The sequence below is a fragment of the Anabrus simplex genome, chromosome 8 (assembly GCF_040414725.1).
Source record: "Anabrus simplex isolate iqAnaSimp1 chromosome 8, ASM4041472v1, whole genome shotgun sequence".
Lineage (NCBI taxonomy): Eukaryota > Metazoa > Arthropoda > Insecta > Orthoptera > Tettigoniidae > Anabrus > Anabrus simplex.
The window spans coordinates 28448302-28472059 of record NC_090272.1 but is presented as its reverse complement, the minus strand read 5'-3'; the positions used below and the strand labels follow the sequence as shown (position 1 = coordinate 28472059).

The following is a 23758-nucleotide window of genomic DNA, read 5'->3' as shown; positions in this document are numbered from 1 at the left end:
GCTTGCATTTACACAAATACGGTAAGTACCTATCTATAACTAACGTGCCCAATGAAAAATTGTAAAGCAATCAGATGATCAAAGAAATAATTTAACATGTCTTTCATATTTACAAAGGAAAAAATTAAATGTACCCTCCTAACTCAATAAAAAACATAATTCCAACATTAGATGGAGCAATAAAATTCAAACATGTTTCAACTCGTTTGAGTCATCTTCAGTGAAATAAGGGCGGGGGTAAAGTAATTTACATAATACAAGCTAAAAATGTGCTAAAAACATAATGAAAGAACAAATGAAAAGCAAAGGAGACATGACATAAAAAAAACACACACCCAATATTTACATCACTAGAAGGAGCAACAAATAACTCGCCGAGACAAATTCAGTGAAAAAAAGTTAATATAAAACATAATTGAGTCTAAAAAGTGGGCTAGCCTACGAAGAAAAGAAAAGAAAACAAATGATACAGACAGAAACGAACAATAAGTGCTTCACAGATATGAAGTTTTGAAGCTTCCACCTAATCAATACTTTATTTACGTATTGTTAATTTACAGTACTGGTTTCAACTTTGTGAAGGTTATCTTCAGCTGACTAACATAACATGTAATTAAAACATTAATGATACAATAAGAATGTCACATAACATAGGTAAAAACATTGTCAATTTGCAAATATTCTTCATCCTAGCTTAAGCATTGTCTGTGTTAAATGATATGAGAATTAAAACTTAACATTACTATTATGTACATGGATAATGCATGTTTAAAATATAATGTTCTTAAGTTATGAACGTTCACTATTCCACATTAATACTTATGGCTAGATAGCATTTTGAGGTACAAATGAGTTCATACGGCGTATTGTACTTATGTAATTATGTTTTATCAAGTGATCAGCCGTGTTTGTCTACTGATGGTGTAATGGTGTAAGTTTCTTGAAGTTTTTTTCTTTTTTTTTTCTAGGAGCTTTACGTCGCACCGACACAGATAGGTCTTATGGCAACGATGGGATAGGAAAGGCCTAGGAATTGGAAGGAAGCGGCCGTGGCCTTAATTAAGGTACAGCCCCAGCATTTGCCTGGTGTGAAAATGGGAAACCACGGAAAACCATTTTCAGGGCTGCCGATAATGGGATTCGAACCTACTATCTCCCGGATGCAAGCTCACAGCCGCGCGCCTCTACGCGCACGGCCAACTCGCCCGGTGTTTCTTGAAGTAATATAAACACTTATATTGAAGTCAAGATTGTTGCCTGGTATTAGATGATGTGGAACTTTGTCAATCTATATTTGAATGCTTGCAGTCCATGTTAAAAAATTATAATTTTACCATAAAACTTAGTGGAACATGTATAAAATTATGGATACATTGTTAGTCTTCTTCTTATTATTATTAATTTAAACATGATTAAGAAGTATATTCAAATGTATTTGTGCTTTGACTAAAATAGTGAAAATAAAATTGCTATTGTTTTAAATCAAAAGATTTCTCAGTGTACACTTCAAGTTAATTGTCCAGGATCCTCAAATAGTCTAAATTAACGTACAAATATAAAGGGAAACTTAAAAAAATGGGTGCTTAGCAGTTTTATGCATAACTGTTGTGTTTGATAGAATAACATAATAACAAGCTATGCGCCAAAAACGGGGCTTAGCAGTTTTATGCGTAACTAAACTCACAAATAGGATAAAACATCTAAGAGACAAATGCTCATAAGTCAATTTGCTGCAGTATTTTTCTGATTTAAATGCAAGAACTGTACAAAATGCATAGAAAGAAGACTTTATGGGCCAATTGCAGAAACGGTGTTTAGACAACATCTACAGTTAAACAATGCCTAAGTATTGCTGCCGCATTGCAGAGACGTTTGTTTAATCACTTAGACACTGTCTAAAACCGATGTTCAACTGGCCATGCTTAAACACTGCCGAGAACACTGTTTGACCTCGAATGAGAGTGAATCACAGTCAGAGGTTATGTTCTATGAAACATGTAATTTGTATTATTATGTTGAGACGATTCCGGGAAGAAAGTTTAGTCTAACTGTGGGTCGCCCGCTGCAAAATTGTAGTAATTCATTTGAAATGTACGGGGAGGAAGAGCTTAAAATAAGATTTCACTTTTCAAGAGACTTGTTTCTTGAGACTGAGACAAAGGGACAGTCCGATAACTGTCAACTTGAATACAATTCTTGGTAACTGATATATTTTATTATACATGGGGTAATTTCCATGGAATTATAGGTCATTTAGACTACATATATATCAGAATTACTTGTCCCAATAGTCAGAGGGCTGTCACATACATCAGCCGGGAGGGATTCACTTATATTTACTGCCAAGTAAACACACATAATAGTGAAAACTAAAAAGTAGGTTGTGTGTGTTTTTATATATATATAATCATCGCGCTATGAGATAGGAAAAGGCGAGTGATGGTGATAGTGGTGATTACTGTTTAAAGATGAGGACTGGGAAAAAAGAGCCGTGGCATTAATAACAACAGCCCTAGTATTTGCCTGGTGTAAAAATAGGGAAACTATGGAAAACAATCTTAGGGCTGCCAATGATGTGTTTCGAGCCTACAATCTCCAGAATGCAAGCTACATTTTGTAACAGTAAATGTGGTACTTCGGTAGACATGAGACGCAGGGCGTGTACCATTCGTTGAAGTGCGTACAGAGGGAGAGGGTTTGTTTAGAAATAAATCTTAAAATTTTTCCTCTGAGTTTATTAGTAAATTCAAAGTCATGTCACCTCTGTACAGCAGATACAGTAGAAAATGTTCCTCGTCCTAGGGCTGGCAATGTCCTTGGATTCCGGCAACTCCTCCTTTTCTCATACCAGTGAAACACCATTCCTCCCCCGATGGAAGTTCTAGAAGATCCATTCGACGTCTTGAAGATCCATACGGTGCTGATGAAGGGCGTTGAGGTAGTCCTCGTGAATGATGAACGTGAATGAACATCGTTAAGCCTTGGGGCGAGTTAATGCAAAGACTGCTTCTACACAGATGAGAGGAAAGTTTATCAATGGCTTTAACAAGGTTCAAACACCAAAAAAAATGTATCTTTGAAAGTTTATCACACGGTGAAATGTCACTAAATTTTGTCCCGTGTTAAATGAAAAGAAGGCCACTAAACTCGAATGAGCATGTAAGTTTAATACTCATAAAAATAAAAGTCCACATGAAACTTATTGTCGAATTTTAACAGAGTCACTTGAAGTTTGTGGCACTTGGCATAATGTAAAGTAATGCCGCACGACTTAGTTCTTTGAAGTACTGTTCAACGTAATTTAATTGGATTCGAAAATAAAGATGTTTCACTCGTGAATTCGAACTCATTCACGTATTGATAATAACATGAAATCAAAAGACAAAATGAATCGAGTATTGACAGTCCTCGGTTCGACTGTTCGTAAAACTGAATGTTCGTAGAATTGAAAGGTGCTGTTTAGTAGAATTGAAATGCACAGTTCACACATGCACAGTTTACAGTTCATGACCAACAAATATTTACACAGTTCATGAAATGGCAAATTATTGACGTAGTCATGCTTGCAATAGAGTAAATCTGGATTAAAACATAATCTCATAAACTTGAAGTATTTAGTACTCTGTAAGGAGCAAATTGTTCTAAGTCCTGTCCATAACATGAAACTTCAAATTACGAGCACTCGAAAACATTCGCAAGTCTTAGACACTCGTGTAGAATAACAGTCACTTGATAATGTTCAGACGAAGCACAATTTATATCACGTCCCGTCGGAGTAAAAGTTTGTCACTCACAGTATAAAGAAATCCGTACAAGTCCATATTCGACGCGATTGGGTTAAAGTCCACGGACTCGAAGATTAATAGCCGCTTCACGCTAGATCACGGTCCTCGCGAACCGACTGTATGAACTCCACTGCCTAGCGTGCACATACACACTCTGGCCATACACTCAGGCCACACACTGCTCTGCTGAGCGAAGCAGTACTGTATTTATATCTGATCTGGGCCTTCACATCTCGTTCCATAACTTCATCGCCTCATGCCAGATTTACGTGAGACTCGGCAGGAACATAGATAAGGGATCGGGTTATATGGTGATGATGTTAAATTTGTTTAATTATTACTGTGGGGAAAGTTATTACCCATAGAAACTCGAAGAACATTCCACATCAGTCTAGGCTCTGTATCACGGCGAGGCATGCTGTGACGTCACCCGCTCTCTACGTCACACGCACACAGCTGTTGCTCGCCGTCCAGTCAGTCTTTCGTAGCCGGCCCGGAGCGTAACGCGTAAGTTTTTAAAATTTCTATTACGGGGACTTAAGTTTTGTACCGCCGTTACCGGTACAATATATATGACCCGTACAACACATTTGCTTACACATTACTATTGTTTCATCTTCCCTTCGTCGCAGCTATTTACGAGTAGATAGATAGATTACACTCACCGTAACAACGCTATAATCAAAGCTACACTCCCCTGTTCGGTGGCGTGTCGCTTCAGTGATGATAATATTATGATATTTAATTTCCACCGAAAGTGATATTCTTATCTGTGGGCAAGTCATGCTCATGCTTAGCCATATTTGAGTAATGTGTAGAAAGACAAACAGCTGACTGACGTTCAGTGCGTGCAACGACGAATTTCATTGGTTGCGACAGCAAAGAGTTGCATGGAAGATACATATATCTCCATTTTCAAACCAATATTGAAACTTTAAACGATGTCTAGTTAAACACCAGCTGAACATTGTTTATGCAATGGAAGATCGTGCTCGATTCAGATGTTGTTTAGGTAGACGTTGTCTAAGGCTTAAAACAAGTCATCGTTTCTGCAATCGGTCCTACGTGTTTTTGAAACTCAAATAGGGCCAACATGGGAGATTTAACAGTTGTTTAAATATCCAAACTTTCAATCGTGTTTTTCTCAAGTTCAGCATTTGGCAGATAGCTGTTTAATGCATAACACCGTCCAAATGGAGTGTGATTCAATGCACTCTACAACAGAAAGAAAACTGAGGCATAAAGAAGTCTACGTGCCTGCGGAATATCTGTCAGCATGTAAGTCTGCAAGATTGAAACACAAATCATAGAACGTTACGTATTTGACACATTCCTTCTTTGAGGACTACAGCTGCGTGAAGATAGTTTCTTTCATCTGACCAGGCCACAAAAAAGAGGACCCTACAGTTGCTGACCTCTGCTGCATCCGCTACCACCCAATCTTGAAAGTAGAACCAAGACTGATTTCATAGGTGCATTTCATTCATGGTGAAATAATATTTTACATGTGTTTCAGATTTTCTACATTGTAAATTTCTGCTATTATTTTTCAGGTGCTTGGGAAGAACTTCCTCAAAGACAACGAAAGAGCAGTGGAAGTTACTCATTGGAGACAGCGAAAATTCTTTACGGAGTACCTTTAAAAATAAAGAAGGACAAATATCTGGATCTTCAGCAACTGAAACAGCTGATACCTCAAGGTTACCACACTCTTTTTTATGATGACCTACATCATTATTAGAGACAGCCAAAATTCTTGACATCGGGCGCGTTGGGCGTGCGGTTACGGTCGTGCAGCTGTGAGCTTGCATCCGGGAGATAGTGGGTTCGAACCTCACTGTCGGTAGCCCCGAAGATGGTTTTAACTTGAATTTTTACTTTTTTTGTATTTATTCAGGTGATTTCTATAAGGTGATTCACATTAAAACTAGTAAAATAACATTAATCATAATGCGAAAAACAAACCTTAAAACCTCGTATGTCCAGATAAGGTTAGAATTTTATTTCTTAAAATGACATAATGAAGACTTACTTGGAATGCTTATTTATACTATTCAACAGAGATATTAATGCTAAACAATGAAGAAACTCAAAAATTACGATGGTTGAATAATTTGTGAAAACTATAATTTTTTCTTCTCTCCTGATAAGTTTGCTAAAAATGACTTACATGGTTTTAGAAGTAAGCCGACAATGTTCTGTTGAAATCCTTTCTTTAAACAAAATTTACAACAGTATCACGTTATTTTAAAAAATTACTACCTTCGTTGAACAGTTGAACTGCTATTTGAAATACCCTCTCTATTGTCTGCCCTAATATAACTGCTGCGAGGAAGTTAGGACTCTTTACTCTACTTACTTGTGCCAGGCTGCACACTTATCTATCCTATCCAACCTCACTTGGTCAACTCTAATTCATTTCCAACCCCGACGATATTAGGTTATGAGCCCTGGGGAGCCCTTCGTGACCTTGGTCTTTCTTTGGCTGATGCCTTCATTTTTCAAAGTGTTGGACTCCTTCCATTTTTGCCTTTCGATTTGTGTTAATAGAGAATGGTTGCTCAGTTGTACTTTCTCTTAAAACAATAATCATCACTACCCGTACGCCTTATAGCCACTTGCTCAGTCTCCTTCCTTTCACTCCCATTTCATGAATCATCATCTCCTCTATTCTCTCATGTGTCCACACCATCTTTGCCTTGATTCCGCTATCCTATCCTGTAATTGTTCCACTTGCAATAGTCTGTGGAGGAATTTTTTGAAGTAACGCCAGAAGTGATTACATGGATAAAAAATATGGACATTAAAATATGAAAGTGAAGTCCTGATGTCACCAACTTGTATATTTGTATATTTTGTATTATGTTTGTATATTTTGATAGTCATATACACATCATACAACAACAACAACAACAACAACAACAACAACAACAACAACAACAACAACAACAACAACAACAACAACAACAACAACAACAACAACAACAACAACAACAACAACAACAACAACAACAACAACAACAACAACAACAACAACAACAACAACAACAACAACAACAACAACAACAACAACAACAACAACAACAACAACAACAACAACAACAACAACAACAACAACAACAACAACAACAACAACAACAACAACAACAACAACTTGCAATAGTTTTCTAACCTTCTCAATTCCTATCTTGACCATATTTGTTACTCCTGTTCCTATTCTACTTAGCACTCACCACGATGTATCCTGCTTTTCTCTCTTCCCCACATAACGCAAGTTTCTGAAGCGTATGCCAGTGCTGGGATATAGGACATCTTTACTCCTCACCAAGAAATACTTTTGGTGTGTCACTCGCTCACTTATTTCCTTATCATTTCTTCCATTTTCCTGTATTAAGCTGAAGATCAATCAATCAATCAATCAATCAATCAATCAATCAATCAATCAATCAATCAATCAATCAATCATCTGCATTTAAGACAGTTGCCCAGGTTTACCTCATATTTACATTTGTTTACAAACTTGGAAATTTATCGAACATTTCCCTTGATAATTTATTCTAATCCCTTATTCCTCATCCTATAAATGAATATTTGCCCCAATCTGTCCTCTTGAATTCCAACTTTATCTTCATATTATGATCCTTCCTACTTTTAACTATTACTATTACTACTACTACTACTAAAATGTTTTCATTCCTTCCCTGAAGGGGGAGGCGGGCCTTTTAGACAGTGACGCCATCTCTCAGGTCAGGAGATTCGTTACGGTAAAGGAGATGCTCTGAGAAAGTGAGGGGATTGGCAGCTGTGCCTATACTAGGATCTGTCCCGGCATTCACCTTAGTGCAGGAGAATGGAAAACCATGGAAAACCATTGTCAGGACAGCCGACGGTTGGGGCCGGTCGTGACGTCCAGCCCTGTCTCGTCTCCCGAATGCAGAGGCGTAGAGCCATGGTAGAGTAGTGGACACCCCTCCTCTGCTCAGTTGGCCAGTCAGAGTGCAAACCTGTTGGACCACAGACCATGGCCATTTGAGGACCGAGACCCAGTCTGCATCTACCGACCCCTACTTTTAAAAGCTCGACTCAACCTTATTCTTCTACTCATGTAATTTCACGCCAACTCTCCACTGACAGCTCGAAACATACCACATACCTCACTAAATATACAAAAGGAGTATTTTTATTACCCCACCTATTCAATACAATTAATTCCATGGTTATGTGGTTAAATAAACATAGAAATTACTAAATTTAAAGGGACATTTTTCGCCCTTCTTTTATTGGGCATCATCAGCCTTATTTAATCTTAAAACAAGCATTGGTCAGAGAACATTATCACTTATAACTTACAAAAATTGAAATGTGATTTCTTAGAAGTAATGACACTGTGGAATAATTGTTATAAAATAAGGATGTTGAGACAAAACATATACAACACATGCTAAAATCACTTTATACAATTTAAAATGTTTGTCTAAAAAGAAAAGAATTTTGTGTCATATTTATTCTAAAAACAACACATGTCCAGCACTGAAGTGCATCCTCTTTGTAGGAACTTTGAACAAATGGATTGCTCGAGGGTCAGATATCGAGCCCAAGACCTCGATAAACAAGAGTGGTATGACGATACACAAAAGCTAAGGTTGAATTCTGTTTTTATTTAAAACACAGGAGCTAAAAAATATTGGCCAGAAAAAGGCAAATTTTCCATAATGAAGTAAAGATGCCATATTTAGACACACACTGTACTAAAAATGTATATAATCAATCAAATAATAATGTATATACAGAAGTAAATAACTCTCACTGAATGGAAAACTACGAAATAAAAATGAAATAGAATAGCAAAGTAGAGCCCATAAACGTTTGTTTACAAACACAACAGAAATTGCGCTCAAATAGATGGTCGGAAAACTGCACTAATTTATTTCTGTGAAACTGCGCCCAAAGAGGTTGTAAATATGAATGAAACTGAACTCGTGGGTGATGTGGACATCGAGGACGAGAAGAAGTAGACTGTCATGACATTTGTTGAAGAAATGAGAAAATTACAAGAAGAAATATGAACATGTTGAATATTCGACAGTACCACTAAGCAGGAACCAAAGTTTTGAATATTGGACAGTTGCCAGTTCTAGGGTTAAACTAGAGTGTATTTCATTCCTTGTTTAACATATCTTTTTACAGGTATGTTATAGTGTAATATTTATATTGAAATTGTGTTTTCGGCAGACTGGAAAGCTTTGAGTTCACATTCTTAGTTAGGGCACAGTACGTTTCAAATTGAGAGCACGATGTACTGCCAACTTTTAAGCCACTTGCCAGGCACTCTACTTCCAACTTAAAACACTCCAGTGATGACTTTGAATGACTCAAATGGAACTGATAAATGAATGAATGAATCAACATTCATCATATTAATTCTGGACAGTTACTACAATTTGTCATAACCTGTCAGTAGTCATTCACAAACAGCTTCTAGTTTCCATACCATGTTACTTAATAATTGTACATTTAATTATTATTACTTTAAAATTTTCTCACAGTGATATATAGAAATATTACAGGTTTAAGCTAACATACCATAAAATTCTCCAAGAGGGGCATTATGGAGAGCACTATCCTCGCCCAACGCAATACGAACGTGGAATTGCTGGAAGAGAAACAGAAGCTGCGTCTTAATATTAACATACAGTAATTAACTTTTAGCATGGAGATTGTAAAGTAGAGCGGATTACAGAAGAACTCTGATGATCCAAGTTCCAAGTTCATCAGAAGTTCTGGATTAGGTGAATCTGCAAATGTAGTAGAATCTTTTTCTGTCGTTTATACACAGTGATATGCCCTGAACCAGAAGACACGGATAAGCTGCTGAAATGTGAGCTGCATTCAGGAAGTTTTACAAGATAGTATATTTGAAAAATGCTATTTGTTTTTCATTTTAAACTCCACATAGAGGAAAATGTTTTATATTAAATGAAGTTCAAAATAGAAAAGAAGAAAAGTTCATTTAAGATGAAAAAAGAAATTTCTGAAGCATACTTTTTTCAAAATATTGTTCATGCCCTTTATGTTTTATCTATAAGAGATCTATAAGAGATCAATAAAAGATATTAACTCCAACGTTCAAGAACTTAGTGTGTACACCAGTGAAAACTCTCTCCTTCTTAACCCGAAAAAAAACCCTCAATTATAATTGATTCTCAGAAAATATTAAACACCATGTATAAAAAAAGTTAAGATAAAGAAACAAACAAACAAACAAACAAACAAACAAACAAACAAATAAATAAAATGGCCATGTGTTCTATTCAAAACCCCACTCATTGCAACTCACATTATCAAGGATCTATTATATATAAAGATGTTTTTAAACAAAGCCAGAATACATGAAATGATGGTCAAAGAGAACTAGAACGAATGATCAGCTTACCTACACAACAGAGCCTGCTGGAACAAGAATCCATTGAATGGTGAGAGAAATAAGTAACTATGAACATTTGCCTGACAGAACTCCACTCCTGAAAGGACTTTTCTCTCATAGTTTTTGGGGCATTTTTTTTAATGTATCGGAAGTGGCTGCGAGTGACTTTAGGCAAAAACCGCATTTCATCATCGAATGTCCACCAATGGTCTGCTAAAGCTTTTAATCTCTGTGTGAAAGTGAAATGCTGAAGATATTTCTCCCACAAACAGTTGAAAATAGCCGCCAGACCTCTTAGCTTTACAAGATATTAGAATCATTCTGTATTGACGGTTTTCACTTTACTTTATTACTCCATCTAATGATGGAATTATGTTTTGTATTGAATTAGGAGGATACATTTAATTTCTCCTTTGTAAAGACCTCTTAGCTGACGTAGTGAGTGAAACGTTGATGTAAATGTATCAACTGGAAGTCCAATTATGTTTTTCACAGTACTCCTGATCATAAGGTCTATCCTATTAGTTATTGCAAAAAGAATTTCCTATATCTGTAGAGGAAATATAAGCATTGCAAAGAGGTACCGACTGATAATGGTCAATATCTAATTCCGTTTGAGTAAAGGTGTAACTGTTAATTATTCTAATTTGGTACAGAAATGCGGCGAATACGGTGTGAGGGGTAAACATGATTTCCGCGCATACGCCCATCTCAAGTCTCAAGGCCTGAAAATAACATCTGTTCCATCCGCGGTGACACTTGTGCATTCAGATGCTGTTGTGAAGTTTCAAAGTGGTAGTTAATTGTGCTTTAGTTACACATTTGCTCTAACTACTGAATAATGAACATGCATCTGTTTCTTCTGATGTTTGTAATGGGTGTACTCCCTGTTACGCGTGCCAAGCTGCTGCAACTTCTTATCAGACACAGGTCATACAGGAAGCACTCCTTTTGAAGTTCTGATAAGCTTGGATTTGTGTTAGCAGTAAGTCCAATCTTATGAAACATACCTTGGCTCATATACATTGCTCTAACAGCAGAGAGTATGTCAAGAGTTGTAATTAGTTTGTCATAAGCAAATCCAGTAAATCATACTGCGTTAATATCCTTTGCTAATTTATAACCAAAGCACATTTCATGAAATATGAAGTCAAAGGTAATATTAAGGAGCAAAGGCGATAATGGATCACCCTGTGACACATCTTTCATTACTCTTCCCGTCTATTTAAATACGTGCATAGTCCACCTTTCATTCTTCAATTCCTGTTTCGGCATGACCCCATATGGGTACATCAGGAGCGCATTGTAGTCATTGTCTATCCCGCACATGGATTGTTTATGTTGGCGTGCAGTGCTGTGAGTTTCATGTTGTGTTAATTAGTTTGTTCATTTAGCACCATGAGTAAATAAAGCAGTAAGAGCCTTAATGACGATAGTCTGGACGATTTATTGAATAACTGAGACAATGATGAAGTAGACAAGGAATATAATTGCAGTGACTTTGAACCCAGTACAGACGATGACATTGCAGAAAGTAGTGACAGTACTGAAAGTGACTATCGAAGTGAAAATGAGGATGGAGTTTCAGTGCAAGGAACAGCCGGGAATAATGATAGTAACAGCAGCAACTGGGGTCATTGCATTGATGCTCAGCATGCCTTTCCTTTTCAAGGGACGGACGCTCTTTACACAGGGTTGGTGAATAATTCTGAAGCCTCACTTTATGATATGTACTGTTTAGTCATTACAGACAATGTAATTAGTTTAATGGTACAAGAAACTAACCAAAATGCTCAGCAAGTTTTGATGCCTAAGCATTTGAGCAGATCAAGCCACCTTAATGAATGGGTCGATACAACACCTGACAAAATGAGGAAATTCCTCGGTTTGTGTTATATGTGATGAGACAGAACTATCTGGACTCTGCTGGAATATTTTTAAAATTGTAATCATATTTTTTTAGGGAAACATCAAGATAATGTGGAACTGTAAATGAACATTGCAAGATACAAGAATTGTTGTGAAGTGTTTTTTTTTTTTTGTATGTAAATTTTCTGTAATTGGTAATTTTATTAATGTCAGCAAACATGTAAAAAGACACTTGGGACGTTTTAACTTGAAGAATTTCTTGAAGAATTATTTGAAAATTAATTTTTGTAATTTTGTATATCAAAATGGTAATATGGTGAAAATGTAAATGTAAAGATGCTTTAGGTGTGAAACATCCTATACTGCATGCACGGTTATAGGTGTTGAAATAGGTGTCGCAATAGGAAATCTCGAGAAGTTGCCATCTTAATATGACCATATATGGTCATACAATTTCATTCGCTAGAATAACAAGATTTCCTATTGGTGAAAATATAGGGAATCTAGTGGAAATTGTTTCCCATTGGTCGGTTGTGATCGGGCCATTTCCGGACTTTCGACCGGCTTTGGAAAAATCATGCGTGAGCTCAGTGTCATTTACATCCAACTGCCCTAGCGAGCACAAGCTCGAGGGCTTCCCTCGGGAACTCCTGCCTTTCCGCGGTAAGTGTTAATCTCAATGTTTTCTGGTTTCGTTTAATGTAATTTATTACTTTGGTATTTCGGTATTTCCTTGCTTAATGTCTTTTTTTTTTTTTTTTTTTTTTTTTTTAGTTTTAAATTTAACGTGTCTGAGTTCGCCCTAGATTCCCGCTGTTTATAATTTCAAGTCTTTCACCCTTTTTTTTTTAATTCAACAATTCATTCATTTGTGTTTTTGGATTCGTAATTGTATCTGTTTGTCAAAAGCATTAAGTATCAGCTGCTTTGTGATTTAACTTTGTTTTGTAATTTTTCGTAGTTATTTTTAATATGGTTGAGCTAGAGGATGTTTCTTGTAAGTCTTTTCTCCCCATAACGTTATACGTTCCCATAGACCTCGTAGGGTTCCAAGCACCTTCCACTCTCCTCTCTTAGTTGTCATTTTTAGGCCTGTAAGTGTTCCCTTGCATTTGATTTAATTTTGCATATCGAAAGATACTCGTCACGTTTCTATGTTTTGATGTGAATTCACCGCCACTGCGTCATTTTACTTTTTACTTATTCATATTATTAAGTGTCTATATAATTTACTACCGGTATTCCTTAATTCATATTTTATTACTTTATTATTATTATTTTTAATTTGTTATTGTGTACACATAGTCTCGAATTACCGTAACAGTTTGCGCTTGTGGATAGGTCTTGTGCAACTCCCATCCTTTGCCTGTTATTGGAGTAATAAGACAATGCTCTACACGTAGTGTTATGAGCAGAAATAGATTCCAGTTACTGTTGAGATTCTGCCACTTTGCCAACAATGAGTAACAGGTAGGCAGGCTGCACAAAATACAGCCGCTAGTGAATTTGATAGTAAACCGATTTCAGGAAATGAAGACTCCTGGAAGCAATATGATCAGAGATAAATCTATGGTTCCCTGGCGAGAAAGATTATCGTTCAAGCAGTACCTCCCAGGAAAGGTCCACAAATACGGCATTAAGATGTTCAAGTTATGGGATGATTCTGGTTACATGTACAGAATTATTTATGCCAGAAAAGGAACAGTGCGTGCTGATAAAAATCTGCCTATGGAGTCAGAAGTTGTACTCCAACTGATGGATTTTTATGCACTGACAATTCCTGCACTTCGCTAGAGCTAGCGAATGAACTTCTTGACTGCAACACACATCTTGTCGGTTCATTGCGAAAGAATAGAAAGGGCTTCCCCAAAGAAGTGACTGCAGCAAAACTGAAGAGAAACGGTCTAAGAGCATGGAAAGTGATAAAAGTGTCACAGTAATGAAGTGGATGGACAAAAGAGATGTTATTTAATGTTAAAAATTTCATAAAATCTATAGAAAACCGACGCACACAGCTACAACCATTCAACAAGACTCTTCACATCCCCCTTGACATAAACGTGCCACCTATAATAGTCTAGTACACCGTACCTATAATATCCCCATGTCCAAAGCAGATCTTGATAAAGAACTTATTATACGTAATATTGCATTGCATAACGGTTTTAATCATGGTTTCATAGAACGCATAATACGTAAATTTAAACACCGACCCAAAACTTGCCTACAGAAAGAAAAAACGAAACCAATAACATATGCAACTTTTACATTTAACCCGGATATTTACCGTGTAACTAATCTATTCAAAAAGAAGGACGTATACATCGCCTTTAAAACCAGTAACAGGAATCTTGATATACTTCACAACTCCAGCCGTGTCAACTTTCTTAACCCTTTCGACAGATCAGGTGTATACAGATATTATTGCAACGACTGTTCCAGCAGTTATTTCAGACAGACCAGGAGATCCTTCAAAATTAGGTACAACGAACATATTAATGCCATCAAATACAAAAGATTCTCAGCCATAGGACAGCATACGCACGATTACAAACACAGTTTTTACGGGATTGACAACGACTTAGATATCATCGAAGTTATGAATAAAGGGCTTCTTTTAGACCTTACAGAGCAGTGCTTTATTTCATTTGGACCAATATTACAACCCTAATTTTAATCTCAATGAGATATCTGAAAAAACCGACCATCTTATTCGACGTCCTTATTTCAATTATTAATAAGCTCAAAATGCCTAAAGATCAGCCATTATATAAAACAGTTCGCAACAAGTTAGCGTATTACCCCTACCGAAATCCACGCCCTCCCGACCCCTACTCGCCTCTGCCTGCAACCTCTTCCCCTCCACCTACATGACACGCCCCGATTCCCCGCCAGTACTTGCGGCGTGCTGCACGACATATCGCTCGCTAGTATCCCGCATTAGTTCCTCTTTAGCCTTCTGCTGGCATGTGGTGCATGAGGTGAGTTTCTATTTCAAAAATTTATTTTCTTTCGCGTATTTTTTTGTACGTTATATTGATACAGTTTTCAATCTTTTTTAAGTCCGTTTTGAAACAAGATCTCTAGAATTGCATTTCACCACCTGATGACATAGTGCTTTGTGAACTCGTACTTGTCAAATACGGCCTCAGCCACTCACATGTTCTTTGTACTTCTGAGGTTTAGAAACTTAAAACCATCCGGCAACCTGACAACTAAGCTACCGCTAATTCAAGCAAGATTTATTTGAGTCTCAATTTTACTTGGCCTATATTCTAATGAGGAACTATTTTTAACAAACATTAAATAACGAACAGCTATTCTCTTCTACAATGTAACAATACTGAACACTGTTACTAATTTTATTTACATGAGTATTTTTACGTGATAAGAACGTCTTAAATTTTAATACTATAGGAATGTCAATACCCCAAATTTTATTAGGTGTATAAGCTGTTCAGACAGAGGTGTTTTAAAAGACATCTTTTGTTTTTAACACACAATTGTAACACAAAACATTACTAGGTAATAGATATCACAAAATTGTAAATAGATCATTTTACCTTTATCATAAATTTTATAAGAGGTATATTTGAAAGTTTTTATACATTCAAAATGTTGTTTATATCAACGCTATTATGAACTGCCAATATGTCAGAAAATTTATTTGTGTATTGACATGTATAATTTTCGTGTGTCCTTGTGTATCTAACTTTAGGCTGATGATGGCATAGACATGCCGAAACCGGTCCCTAATATTTATGAATAAAATGTGACATTTCAGTGTATATCACATTTCAATTTGTATTGAACAGGTGGAAAATCATATACTTTCATCTCTTAATTGCAAAAGAGATGTGTTGATGATCTCAACTAAACACAGCAATACCACTGAAGCTACAGGAAGAACAAGAAGAATGGTGAAGATATAATGAAGCGTAATATGATCAGAGAGTATAATTGTATGAAAGGTGACATAGATTGAAGATTTATCCGACACCTTGTTGTCTTGCACTCTGATCTACGCAAGACAATACGGTGGTATCACAAAGTCGCAGATGATCTGGTGTACAGTACATGTATTGTTAATGCTTTACTCATATATAATCAGACGTACAAAAAGAAGGTCCAGCTTTGTGACTTCCTCCAGCAAGTGGTGATGATGATGCTCTCTCTCCCAGCGCACCCAGTCAGTAGGGCACCTAAGAGGGACAAACATTACCTCGAACAGCGAGATTAACTCACTGGCCAGAAATATCGCAGGTAAGTTATATTTCACACAAGTAACACTGAATAAAATCATTCTTCACCATAATAAAAGAGATTTATATGAGCCAAAATTATCTTACAGAAGAGTTCACGGACGCTGTAAGTGATGCTACAAGGAGTGCAGACGGACTATGAGCAGCACAGAAGCATGCAAGAGAGCAACAAAAGTGTACACCATCTGCAACTCATGCCCTGACAAGCCCTACTAGTGTGTCAACTGCTTTGAACTGTACCATAAGAAGAACGAGTAATTACTTTCAGCACTTGTTTATATTCACGATACTACAGGCAACACAATAACACAGGTTCATACACAAGTACAAGGGAATGATTATAACGTTCCTAGTCCATAATGAAGCAATAACTACATTAACATATACTGTTTCCTGATAATATCTGACTGCTTCTCCTTTTCCTTAGATGCGGATGACGAAGAAGTAGCGCAATTATCTGCAGTTATTGCACCAAATACTAAACAATTCACTGTTTCTGTTATGTTATGTACTGTATATATCTTTCAAATATTATGTATAATTAATGATTTAATTTCCATTTATATAAAATCTTGTGTTCATGAACAAAATTTGAGATCATGTTTGTCATTTAGCTGAAATTTGCTTTCTCGGCCATCCTACGAATCTGAGCAACACTTAGCAGTAGGAAGCTTACAGTATGAACAAGCTAACACATCTCTCATAATCAATGACATATAATGAGTCACGTCCCTGCAAAGGTAAAGGTAAGTATGGCTGAGCGTCGGGACATAAACTACTAGATAAGTGTGACCCCATGTGGGGGCATGTGTAGGTTTACAATTCGTAATGACCAATACGACCCCATATGGGGTCACAATATTTTACCTAATATACATAAGATAACCTAATATATCCTCTTTTCAGCGATCACTTGCTTGGTTAAGCCTGTGAACGTTTTGGCACCAGGGAGGAACTCAATGTTATTAGCTCACGGCACTAGATGGCAATCCCAAGAATTTCGGTCTGGCACTCAACGTGATGATAATGGGCTAGCTCGTATTTTATTGTTCATGTTTCTGCAGTTGATAAACTTAACCATAATAGGTATTTGTATTGTTCCTGTATTGACTTGTCTAAAGCCATTAAAAACCATTTAAAATAATAATAATCACCGATTATGTTCCTGAAACATGTTTGAATAAATGATTTTCAATGATGCAAGGTGGACCAAGCATATACTATTTTGATTTGATTGATTGATGTTTGTTGTTTAAAGGGGCCTAACATAGAGGTCATCGGCCCCTAATAGTACGAAATGAGATGACAACTTAAAAGTCCAAAATCCTCCACTGACCAGAATTCAAAGTGTGAGGACGAAGAATTAATGGATGGATGAATATGAATTGAAAACGATCAGTGGATCCGACCCACAGTGCCTTACATGCACAGAAGTGGGCACAAAACAATAGTATTACGGACCAAGGGACTGCTTCTATAGCACGGTGCTGAATCGATTATGCTTGTTGTCGAAACGGGTCCAAAATCCAGGTCATCGGCCCCTCAAAATGGTATTTATTGCAAGAAAAGTAGAACAATGGTATTTGTCATGTTGCGGTACTAATCAAGAGTAGCGTAGACTCGCGGTATTCCACACATTATGGTACTACTCACAGGTAAAGAAATTCGCACATGTATTACAGACCTACTGTGTTTCACACATTGTGGTGCCATTGACAGGCAACGCAAACCTATGATGTTCATCACCTAAGTGTACTAGCCACAGGGACTCGTACTATCCCGTGGTGTTCCTCATATAGTGGGTACTAATCATAGGCAAGCCAGAATTATGGGCTCCTTCATCCGAGGTGTTGCTCATATAGTGCTACCATGACGAATATAAGAACCAAGTGTGATGACTCAACTGTCATAGCGTGGTAGTTTGTGGACCCGCCACTGGGAGCACTGCGAACGTCGGTGTCCAACACGTGCTTCAATAGACCGGCAAACCATGTGTTGAAAAGTGCGGGAGATGTTATTGTGCGAGATATTTCAAGTCAACAAGTTGAATTTCCTTTGCTTTCAGTTCGTAAACTCACTTCACTGTGTGTTGAGCACTTAAAACACGTGTTATGTGGCCTGATTAAATTAATAGTTCAACATGCCGTACTGTTTTGTGCCTGGCTGTAAGTCAGACTATGGTAGAGTAGTTGATAGTATAAAATTCTTTCACCACCGAAGGATAGAAATAAATTTGAAAAATGGGCCAGAGCTATTCCACGAAAGGAATAGTAGAATTTGTCAAGTTCATTTCTTTGATGATTTGGTAGTAAAATCAGATAACTTTATAGTGAATGGTGAAAAAGTGGTTATGCCTCGTGAGAGATGGAAATTACGTCCAGGAGCAGTGCCTCACATTTTCCCTAATTTGCCGAAATATCTTTCAAGTGAGATTAAGTCCCGTGAAACTCCCAACAGGAAAAAAGAATCTAGACACCACTAGGAGAAGAAGAAAGAAGATTAAAGACGGGAGTGTAGCATCAAATGGAGAATTAAAAGGTCAGTCTAATGTTGATCAAAATTTGGTTTATTCTAGTGTGCTTTCTGATGCCGAAAAGACAATATTATCGCTCAAAAGGCGCCTAAAAAGTGCTAATAGAAATTTAATTCGCGCTAGATCCAGTCTAAACTCGGCAAAATCTGTAACAAAAAATTAAAATTTACATTTCCAAACACACTGTAGTTTCAGTTCTCCGTCCCACCAACCGGTGACAAAATCGATAACTAATTTATTGGAGAAGCAGGTTAGAAATACACAGTTTGAAACTCTTAGTGTACCATTTGGCTAGGTACGTTGTTAAGCACTCTTCTAAATTTATTAAGTGTTCGCCCTGTGCCCATTCTCTATGTGACAATAATTATAGTACATTTTAAGTTCTCTCCTAAATAACAGACTATGGTTTAAACAATAATGGAGTGCTTTTAACACGCCCTTCGAAAAGTATATGTGACATTCTTTTCCAGGCCGAGAAAGTATTTAGTGATAAACTGAACTCAAAATCGATGTGGAGCGAAATATTTCTTGATTGTATCGATTCTATAGACAAAATTTCAGTTGATCCTTCAGGTGCTGGCTGTTTTCTTCAACATGTTATGGATATAATCCCCAGCCTTTTTTATCATTATCTGAAGTGCCGATTTTTCTTCAGAGTGAAAGAAATCCGCCAAATCTTTACGCAAGCTTTTGAAAGTCCAGTAACCGACAAACTGAGATAAGTAGAGTATTACCTTTAAATAGTTGATGGGTGTTTTTTAACATGCTGGGAGTTGTGTTATTTATGTATATATACACTCGAGTAACTTGTGTTTTTCGCAACATGTGATGAAAGTCGTAGCTCTTATTTCCGTGTATGATATTTTTCCATTGTTCTCTGCCGTGGTATTTTAATTGTAATCTATCATTTTTAAAAATAAAAGACAGTGTATATACTTATTAGTTACGGAGTAATACGTTTCCTGTGTCACCATTCCTAAGACCAGCTGATAGGTATTGTGGAGCTACCAAACTCTAGCGCTGCCTGGCGGGGCGCGCCTCAACTCGACGAGTCATCACACTTGGTTCTTATATTCGTCATGGTGCTACTAATCACAGGTACTGTAAAAGCCGTCAAGCCCTCGTTTGCTACTAATCACAAACTTTTTTCTACCCAACATAGTGGTACTATGCACAAGTAAAAGCGACCCATGGTGTTCCCCACGTGGTGGTACTAATCACAAGTAGTTTCATGGTTCTAATTTGATCATCCCTTGGTTGCCCCTTTTAGTCACCTTTCACGATAAGCAGGGGATACCGTGGGTGTATTTTTTGTTTGCATCCTCCACCCACAGAGGGTAGACAGAGAGAAAAAGGAGAAAAAGAAGGGATCGTCACTTCAGAAAATGAAGTAACGGACGAAGAAATGCACAGGCCACGAAGGGCGTGACATTGAAAGACTCCCTAGGCCTTGAATACTCTAACACCATCGGGGTCGGAAAAGAATAAGAGATGACCAAGGGAGGTCGGACAGGATAGATGAAAATGTGGAGCCTGGTACAAGTAAGGGGAAGCAATGCCAGGAGTCAGCTAAGGGCCCCGTGGTTGCCAACCCACACTCCCAAGTTGGGAGCCCCTTGGGCCCCTTTTAGTCACCTCTTAAGACAGGAAGGGGATACCATGGGTGTATTCTTCACCTGCGTCCCCACCCACAGGGGGTATATACTATTTTAAATAGCTCATGTTTCTTTTGAACTTTTAGATTTTCTAGCACCAATACTTCCTAAATCATTTGTTTTCTCACTGGCTTTAGGATGTTTGGGCCCAGGCAGTTTTGATTCACTTCATACAAAAAATGTTTTAAAAAATCCATTAGTTAAAATTTTGAATAGATCTTGATTAAACCCATCAGCTAGCGATTCTGAGAAACTCTTTTAAATCTCAGCTACCATGAATGAACTTCATTTAAAAACTTCTGAATTATTGTGTACATCACTATTGAGACCAGTTTCCAGCTTATCACCAATTGGTACTGTAATATTTTACATGTTTTTCGTTCATTTTGATAGAATGCCTCAGCAAAATGAAGTAAAAAAACTTCAAGAAGAAGCAAACTACTTCTTGCATACTGTAAGACAAACGTAAGGAAAGAGACTGTCAGAATGGTGATCTTCCCTCATTCTACAGTTATCTTGTTGCAATGATGTGTCATACGAATCCTTTCAGAAATAGTTGAAATAATGCTGATCACGATTAGGTGGCACTACAATGGACTCAACAAAGGATGCTGATGGACCTGGAATAGGGTCCTTGTTTTAACATGTTGATCAGTGAATGTCACAGTAACAGAGGGATCTTTAAAAGTCTGTTCTGAACCGTGAAAAGCAGTAGAAATATTCTCTGTTTTATGTTTGTTTGAGCAAGAACCATGCAAGTAGATATATGAATGAAACTTTTACGACACAGAAGGCACTCTTTCATCACTTAATGTACTCATGGCATGTATCTGGTAACCATGTATCTACTCCGACACTTATTTAGTGCAATACATACATTTTGCTCTTCTCACAAATAACAAATATGTACGTAGACATAATAATGCAGAAATACAGTATAACCCCGATTTTGCGTGAGATTTAACGTAAACCCGGTCCGGCCCCGTGGTGTAGGGGGCAACGCGTCTGCATGTCACCCGGCGGCCCCGGGTTCAATTCCCGGTTGGGTTAGGGGTTTTTAATTGTAAATGATTAATATCCCTGGCCTGGGGACTGGGTGTTTGTGTTGTCCTTAACATTCCTTTCCACACATTCAACACTTTACACTTCTGCAATTACAATTACACACAGGTTCATAATATATGGTGCAAGTAGTGGCAAAAGATCTTTAGGTTGACACCACGAGCAAATGGTATTAAAAAAAAAAAAAAAAAAAAAAAGCAAACCCACATTTAACGGAAGAAATTTTGAGTCCCGAAAATTTTATTTCAATTTAATGTAATTCACAATGAGGCAAAACCTGCATTTAGTGTTAAGGAAATGTTAAAATTTTCAATTATTTAGGGTATTTCTATTCAGTTTGGTTATGGGACATTAAGAAGCTATGAAAAAGACATCATAAGCTTGCTAACAATGATTCAAGGCAGAAGAGGAATTTAGAGCGCGGGCTAAAGTGAGATGTCGGACTAGGATACACATTGCAGGTTATAAACTTCATTTTCCTTGTCCGTATTGAAGATATACTCGTGATACAATTCCTTTAGTTTTGCCACTTGCCACCTTTTCAATACAATACAATTGGGAGACTGAGTGGTAGGTGCGGATTGGAAGGGGATAGAGTTGGAAATGGCTGTGGAGGTGGTGAGAAATTGAAGGAACTTACTAAGAAATTGAATCTAGCAAAGAAGGCATTTAAGGATAACAATTGTATTGTATTGAAAAGGTGGCAATTGGCAAAACTAAAGGAATTGTATCACTCGGATACACATCCGACCGCAGCTGCTGTAGTACAGTAGAATTAATTACAATATTATTATGCCCTTCGAAAATTCCTATCTTAATCTGTGCAATATTCTTCGATTACAATGAGAACCCTTTTACCAATTCATCCGTTATTATGGGCAATAGAGAGGTAGGGAGACTGAGTGGTAGGTGCGGATTGGAAGGGGATAGAGTTGGAAATGGCTGTGGAGGTGGTGAGAAATTGAAGGAACTTACTAAGAAATTGAATCTAGCAAAGAAGGCATTTAAGGCTAACATGATGACAAGCATAATTGGCAGTCATACAAATTTTACTGAAAAATGGAAAGGTACGTATAGGTACTTTAAGGCAGAAACAGATTCCAAAAAGGACATTCCACGTCCATCTACTTCGACACTTATTTAGTGCAATACATACATTTTGCTCTTCTCACAAATAAATATGTGATGTGACATTTTAGGTCTATTGTAATTGGCAGTGAATTTTATAAGACCGGACTGTACGTCAGGTGTTCCGCGTGGAGTGTCGGCAGTGGAACTCCAAGGGATGACTTTCTTGTTTATCTTTTGTATAATCTGTTGAGGGGTGAGACACAATGTTATCACCGCAAGAGAAGACGGGAAAAATTTTAATACGGCTGAACTCTTCATCCACGAGAAGTATTACATTCAAAATCTTTCGTCATATTACAACTTCAGATTCGACATCTTAATAAACATTCTCCAACAAGTGTGCATAAAAGCTTTGATATCACATTTCAGGAAGGCATAAATAATATTTGGAAATTAAATTAATTGTGAAATTAATTATCTAATTAATTAACAAGTAATTGGGGGACATGTTAATTACAACATCGAGGAATTCAGGGCGTCAATCGAATCACGAGGTATGACGTGAGAGCTCAGAATATAAGTGGCAAACCGAACTAGAATATTCATACTCTTGCTTATCTGCTGGCTACGTGTGTTGCCCGGAAGCTCACTACGCAAGGAGGTCTTTTATAGACCTGGACAGTTGTTACTTGCACCACGAGGAGAACGGTGTCTTTTCTTGGCAGTTTAACAGACCATCTGCGGTCATAACAGAAGTCAATAGTGTCTAGGAAAAAAGTACGTATCATTACATGTCAATTGTGAAACCACGAGTGGGGAATTTGTACTAACATTTTTGTGAAAGTTTCAGTGCACATCAAGCAGTACCGGTTCTACAGGGTGAAGCGAAATTTGCGCACTCAGGCGTCACAACACAACTCCTCACATGCCAGCAAAAAAAACCTCTCTCACAAAAGTTCGTCCTTCGAGTATATCCGGCAGAAAAAGGGCGTTGAAGAGTGGCAATCTGGCAACACTGTAACCACATGTAGGGTAACTACCTCTGTCAGCATATATTCTTTGGGGCCGATGACCTTTGATGTTAGGCCCCTTAAAAC

At 37.4% G+C, this 23758-nt stretch overlaps 1 protein-coding gene across 1 annotated transcript in view; it reads right to left on the bottom strand.

Moving 5' to 3' along the window:
* The window catches only part of LOC136879251 (tetratricopeptide repeat protein 17), a 293085-nt gene that overhangs the window by 90047 nt on the left and 179280 nt on the right, over nt 1–23758 (bottom strand). The window contains exon 15 of the mRNA XM_067153063.2: nt 9369–9438. Coding sequence (XP_067009164.1) covers nt 9369–9438 — 70 coding nt within the window. The remainder of the gene's footprint in view (nt 1–9368; nt 9439–23758) is intronic.